The sequence below is a fragment of the Echinops telfairi genome, unplaced genomic scaffold, assembly GCF_000313985.2.
Source record: "Echinops telfairi isolate 266 unplaced genomic scaffold, ASM31398v2 ScPeMD7_9;HRSCAF=40, whole genome shotgun sequence".
In the NCBI taxonomy this organism is placed as follows: Eukaryota; Metazoa; Chordata; class Mammalia; order Afrosoricida; family Tenrecidae; genus Echinops; species Echinops telfairi.
Window position 1 is genome coordinate 18,693,591 of NW_022103906.1, and position 6,956 is coordinate 18,700,546.

Consider the following 6,956-nt stretch of genomic DNA (forward strand, 5'->3'; position numbering starts at 1 on the left):
ACCATCCTCACTACTAAGAAACATTCTAGCTGTACTTATTAAAAAAAAAAGTCACACCTACCGAGTTCTCTCCTATCAAATACCATTCTATTAGATCTAATGCTTTGTGTATGATCAGATTGATTTTCCAAAATTTAACCTTGCTTAAACTGACTGGAAATGGCCTGACACTATAGCATACTCCCTGCTTGATAATAACCTACCTTCTTTCTATTTTTTCTGAGTTTTAATGGAATTTCTAGGGTAGTTACAGTTAGTTCTTCAATCCCATAAGCTGTTAAGTATCACTGTGAACCTGCTATTCCATGAGCCATGACAGCATGGATCAAAATGCTCCTTGGGGTTCCCAGGTAAATTATTGGGGGAGGGATGAGAGGAGTTTAAGGTTACATAATCTTGGGAAAAACATAGTTTAATTAAACAGATTTCTTCATTGCATATATTTTAGAGCCTTTCAGGTTCTAAGATCAGCAATGAATCAAGGGGACAGCACAGGCCTGAGCACTGTTTCATTCTGCTGTGCATGGGGACACCATGAGTCAGGCCAACCTGACAGCGGCTAACATTCACAACCACCGTGACTATTAAACTGCAGGGCTGGATGCCTGCGGGCTACAGTAGCTTCCACTTACTTGACTTCAGGACTCAGTTCTGGAACTTCCTTCCTACTGAGTCCTTCCTCAGGACACACTCTGTGGTCTTGAATCAGTCAACACCCCTTTTAGTTTTCCTAAGTGTAAGCTCCAGCAATGAACCTGGAATACTGGGGTGATACATTCTATACAAAAATTTCCAATTCTCTTACAGCAAAAGAGCCAAAAAATTCTTAGTAGAGAAAGAGTATAACAAGGATTAAATAAATTCAAATGTGAAAAACTGAGTAATTTAAAATAGCTCCAAAGCACATTTTTAAAAGTCTTATTCTTTAATATATTCAGCAAAACATACTTATATTTCCTATTTCCTTATATTGTAAATTGGAAAAACAAACATGCACATACCTGAGAGCTATGGTCCCTGCTGGTATGCATTTCGACATCAAACATAATTTGTCCATCTTCTTGTGGGGAAGGGCTACAAGAGAGAAAAAAATAGCCATTAGTTTTAATTCCCATTTTGTCAAGTAATTAGCCTCTATTATAAATTAGAAAATTAAGTTACAGCCATGACCTCAAAAAGCAACTCAGAAAACAAAATGGGTGCATAAGCAAGTGTGGTGGAGAAAGCTGATGGTGCCAGGGTATCAAAAAATATAGCATCTGGGGTCTTAAACGCTTGTACTTAAACAAGCGGCCATCGAAATCAAGCAGGGAAGCAACAAAGCCCACAGAGAAGAAACACATGAGTCTGTGTGATCATGAGAATAGGTATCAGAAGGTCAGAAATAAGCAACTGAATCCATATGAAGGAGCATGGCTGTAGTGGCACGCCAAAACACACATGTAAGATGATTAGAAGTCCCCCACAGACGGGCCGAAAGGAACAGGTAATATATTCAGGGATGCGGTATAGCACTGATGAAACATAATTACTGCATATACTCGAGTATAAGCCGACCCGACTATCCGCTGGGGCACCTAATTTTACCACAAAAACTGCATTAAAAATGTTTTGAAAGACTCGGCTTATACTCGAGTACAGAGGTATTCTCTAGTTCTTTAATATTTCCTCCCCTAGCTATTATGGTTTCAACTGTGTTAGACTTGTGTATGATCATGGGTGAAATTAAGATAGTTCGATACATGAAAGGGAACATAGGTACCCCCTCTCCCCCACTGCCGAAAAAGTAACAGGAGGGTATGGGAAGGGGGGGAGGGAAGGGGGAGCTGATAACAATGACTGTGTAAGCCCACTCGAGGGTAGCGACCAACAGACTTCTAGGTGAATGGATATATTAGATAGTGTAAGATACGGCGCACACACACACACACATATATAGTAATAATAAGGGTTCAGCAGAGGGACTGGGGGGAAGGAGGGGATAAAGGAGAGCAGATATCAAGGAGGTCAAGAAGGAGAATGTTTTGAAACTGATTGTGGTAAGAAGTGTACAATACTGCTTGATGTGACTCAACTATGGAAGGTTAAGATATCTGTAAGAGCTCCCAATAAATTAATAAAAAATTTTAAAAAGCAGCTCAGAAAGATCTGTACATCCTAACTATGCACGGGAGAACCAATACTTAGTAGCTATATGAATAGAGAGCACCCTTGTTCCCCAATGTTTTATTTAATGGTGAGGAATTCCTTCATGATAAATTTGCAAAGGAAGTATCAACTTAAGACAGAGACGGACATTTTCTAACTTTTACTCTTATTTTAAATTCAGAAACCTAATTTGGGGTTCTCTCTCCCTCAAAGCTACTCAATAATTAAGTAATTCTATACCAGCAGTATGAAAAAGAAGTCTCAGACAAATCCTCAAAGACTCTTTCATTCTCATCTCCAGAGGGTCTAAGAGTTTCCAGAGTCTACATGGCACGTGGCCTCACAACAGACGGAATGCAGAAGCAAAGGAAAAGCCAACGGTTTTCTGTTCAGACAGACACTAAAGAGATTTGTAAAACTGCGACATAATGCTTCTAGTCTTACTGATTTTCTTTTCTTTTGGAAAATAGTTATTTTTCATTGAATAAAAAAGTTAAAATATAATAGGCTCATTATTATTATAGATGAAAAATACACATATCTTTTGAGCCCTTAATAATTTTTAAGAGTGTAAAGACCAAAAAGTTTGAGGGCCGCTTTCTACTTATTTCAAAAATATTTATTTTGCCATATTTTGGAGCAAACTGGACAAGGGTGAGTCAAAAAGTATTGCTAGACAATCATACAAGCCCTTATTAACAAGAATAAACTATGAAGCTATTGTTTCTCAAAATATCCTCCATCGAGTTCTATATACTTCTGAAGAGAGTGTTTCCATCTCTCTAATTCTTCCCCAAAGAATCCTGTATGCTTCCATTTGCACCCCATCAAAACAGCTTTGGCAATCACAAGAGATCCAAATCACGTTCCTTTTGCGTGTTCTTTGAGTGTAAAAGAAGTCCGAAGTGCCAACATTAGGGTTGTATGGTGGATGGGGTAAAGCTTCTCAATAAAATCCTTACAGCATCAACCTTCATACCCCAGAAGAATGAGCAAGCACATTGCTATAATGGAAAAAAACCCCAACTTTCCTGGTCCTTTTCTCAACTAACCACAAGGCTGGCCATCTCAAATCCACCAGCCACTTCTTGGGAGAACAATGAGGCTGTTTGATCCCAGAGAGTTACAGTCGCGCAAATCCTTGTTGCGGTCTCTGAGTCAGAATCAACTTCGAAGCAGTGGCAGTAGTAGTCAGTAGTTTCTCATCAATGCTGTTTTCAAGTTTCTTAACACACCTTCTTACTAAGCCAGGCAATTGTCCTGGGTCTTTCGAAAAAACCTATCAAGGCGATGCTTTGCAATCTCCCAAAATAGCTGCTGTAACTTTCTGGGCTGACCGGTCTATCTCCTAGGAATCTACTGTTTTTATTGGTTCATGCTTTTTGGATCATATTGGTAATTCCAAAACTCATCCCCAGTTGTGACTTGTTCTGTAAAATTGCCTTCATTAACTTTAATCTTGCCTAAAAGATAGAAGTATCAGGTTTTTGACCTAGATGATCTTTAGGCAACACTGTTTTTTTTATCTCTTCAAGTGTATTTTTCACTTGGAATTGGGTCGAGGGTTACAAAGCAAACCGTTTTCCATTCAATAATTCATACATACTTCATTTAATTTCATGTCCTTGTGTGCAATCTCTATAATGTAATATTCAGGGTCCCACTACCTGTTTCGTTTCTGTTCTTCCTCCTGAACATCGTCCTTGGGTAAGTGCTGCCCTTCTGCTCTCAATGGTTGATTATTCTACGTTGTGTATACCTACTGCTGTTACTGTTCCCCTTTCTATCAGTCTATTGTTTGGCTGAAAACTAAGCCATGGATGTAAGTTCAATTACAGAGCTACAGGGGGACTGAGGGTCCCACTAGTTTCATCTTACCCATTGCTGTTAAGTACCATCAAGTCTGCTTGACTCACAGCAACCCGTTATGCACAACAGAACCAAATGCTGACGAGTGCTGCAGCAACCTCCCGATTGTTGTCTCTGAATCTACTGTTGCCGTCACTGTGTCAATCCATCTCATTGATAATCTTCCTCTTTTTGATGACTGCCTATTTTAGCAAGCATAATGTCCATTTCTAGGGACTGACCTCTCCTAATGTCCAAATATGAGAAATAAATCCCGCCACCTTCCGTTCTAATGTCCTTCAAGATGAGATGTTTTTCACCTGACTAGTTAAAACAAAAACCAGAACCAAACTCCCCGTGTCAGAGTTGATCTTGACTCACAGAGCCACCACAAGGCGGGGAAGAACAGTTCCCCAGGGTTTCAAAGGCTGTAAATCTTTAGGGGAGCAGACAGCCTCATCTTCTTCTGAGGAACAGCTGGTGAATTCAAACTGCTGACCTTCTGTTAGCAGCCCAACATGTAACTAACTCACCCCACCGCCAGGGCTCTGACCAGTAAAACTGGGTCTTTCTCAATGGCAAATTTTGTTCCAGGGCTTCTAATGGGAGCTCTACTCACAGCAGTTGGTAGTGGTAGCTTGGTATCACCTAGTTCTTCTGGTCTCAGCCTAGATTCACGTGTCCATTAGTCTACTGGGCAAATGGTTTCATGCATCTCTGATTTTCTTCATTCCTTTTCCCACCAGACAAGGAGAGATCAAGAGCCATACCTTTCATGACCAGTCATGAACTTTGAAGACCCCAGGTACAAGCCAGCAAAGTAGGATGTAAAACACTGTCTTTGTGAACTGTATTATGCCAATTGACCTTGGTTTCCCAAGTCCATGGTTTTGAGCCCCCAGATACCATGACATTTTCTCAATGTGTTTGGTTATGGCTAAGAAACTTTCATAACATCACCGCCTATATGTTGGGGAGTAGTGATTTATTTGATAAATCACTCCTAGCCACAGCCGAGCCACAATTATTTGTTTGAAATGACTCAGCCACAGGCAAGTGACTGGGTGGGACCATACAGAATGGGTGCTTTCTTCTATTCCTGATGTGTCTGGGTAAGCGAAGAGAGGGGGAAGATGCTGATAGAATTTTATGATTTAGTTGTGAGTGATTGTTAACAGGGTTGTTACTGTAAACACTTGGAACTCTAATGTAGGGATTGGTCAATTCTGCCATCCAGCTGGGTATAAAACAACCCATCCCAGAAGCAGGAAGGAGGAATTCACGATGATCAAGAAAGAAGAGCAGGAGTGTAGTGCATCCTTTGGACTCTGACCCCTGCACAATGAACCTCCTTGAGCTGGAGATAAAAAGCTGTGACAGCAGAGGAGTGACAGAGGAACCGCAGCACCGGGACCAAGAGCCACGGTACAGACAAAGTGATGGGCTTCCTGACCCGCGGAGAGTCAAGTTGAGTGTCTTCAGGAGGACTGCTTGTCGAGTGGAGTGTGTCTCCAGGAACTTCTTTGAGAGCTGTTTGCTGACCCAAGGAGCGAGGGCTGGCCATCTAGGCCGAAGGCGTGTAATTGTGGGGAATGCCTTCCAGACACTTTCTACAGTGCTGAAAGAGCTTTGTAACCTTGCCTGAGCAGGGTTGATGCCAAACGTCCCTGTGCATGGGGAGGTAAGGCAGTCCTGACCATTTTTGATCTTGAATTACAACCTGTTAACTTCCCCCGCAAAACCCATTACTGTGAGTACTGTCTGTGAGTTCTGTATGACTACTGTGAAGACTTTTCTACCCCAACAGAGATGCAGAGAGCACTGACTGGTAAGGTTGAAGAATGCCCAACTCTGGCCTCGTGGGAAGTGACCTGCTGCAGACATGGGGGGGGTTGATTGTCCTCACCCCCAGTGAAGTCAGAGGAGGTCAGATGCCACCTCTACATCCTTTTACAGTGCTCCAGCATATTCTAGCAGTTTGTCAACTACCCTAACAAGACTAAGACAGGTGTTATTGCTGAGAGAAGTTGTCTGCAGCCATTCTGTAATCACAGAGACATGTTTCAACATCTTTTGTTTGTAATAAATCCATACATGTAGGAACTGGAACCCCAGTTAGCAATACTTTTTCACTTACCCTCATCTCATATAAACTTAGAGAAAAAAACTTGCATCATATACATGAATATATAACCTTGCATAAAAATTACGAGATACTCATTAAAAAAATCAAAACTCCCTGCCATCAACTTGATTCAGACCAACAGTGATCCTAAAGGACAAGGTAGAAGTGCTCCTGTAGGTTTCTGAGAGTGTAACTGTCTAGGAGTAGAAAGCCTCATCTTTCTCTCTGGGAGTAGCTGGTGGTTTTGAACTGCTGACCTTGTGGTTAGCAGCCCAACACATACACAACTATGTTATCAGGACCCACAGACTACATTAACAGATAAATTTTTAGACAAAAACACATGATCATAAATCTTAGATGGTATAATACAAGAAAAACGTGCTAAATTATCTAATCTTTGTTGGTGAGTCCCTGTGTAACCACAGAAAATCAATGAATCTTTTACTGTACGCATCTGCCTTCATTAAGTGCTGCTACTATGCGCTGCTGATTCCTGCTCATAGCGACCCTCTACGACAGAGTAGAACTGCACCATAGGGTCGCAAAAGCTGTCATCGTTACAAAAGCAAACTGCCACACCTTTCTTCTGTGGAGGGGCTGGTGGGTTTCAACTATCCACCTCCACAGTTAACAGCTTACTGATTAGCCAGGGTTCCTTCTCTGTTATGTAGGTATGAAAAATACACTGGAGCTCTAATGTGCTCAAAGGAACAAATGTTAACCATCAAAAGTATCAAGAATATGTGTATAATGTTAATATTAGGGAAACACTAGCAACTCACAAGACTATCAGAAATGTATCACTCAGAACTCTTAAACTCAGGGGTCCTCT

The 6,956-nt window shown here is 41.2% G+C and overlaps 1 protein-coding gene across 2 annotated transcripts in view; it reads right to left on the reverse strand.

The window, feature by feature from the left end:
* BNIP3L (BCL2 interacting protein 3 like) overlaps window positions 1–6,956 on the reverse strand; it is a 37,109-nt gene that overhangs the window by 9,927 nt on the left and 20,226 nt on the right. For both annotated transcript variants that reach the window (XM_004707613.2, XM_045286907.1), the window contains exon 3: window positions 1,002–1,074. In XM_004707613.2, coding sequence (XP_004707670.1) covers window positions 1,002–1,074 — 73 coding nt within the window. The remainder of the gene's footprint in view (window positions 1–1,001; window positions 1,075–6,956) is intronic.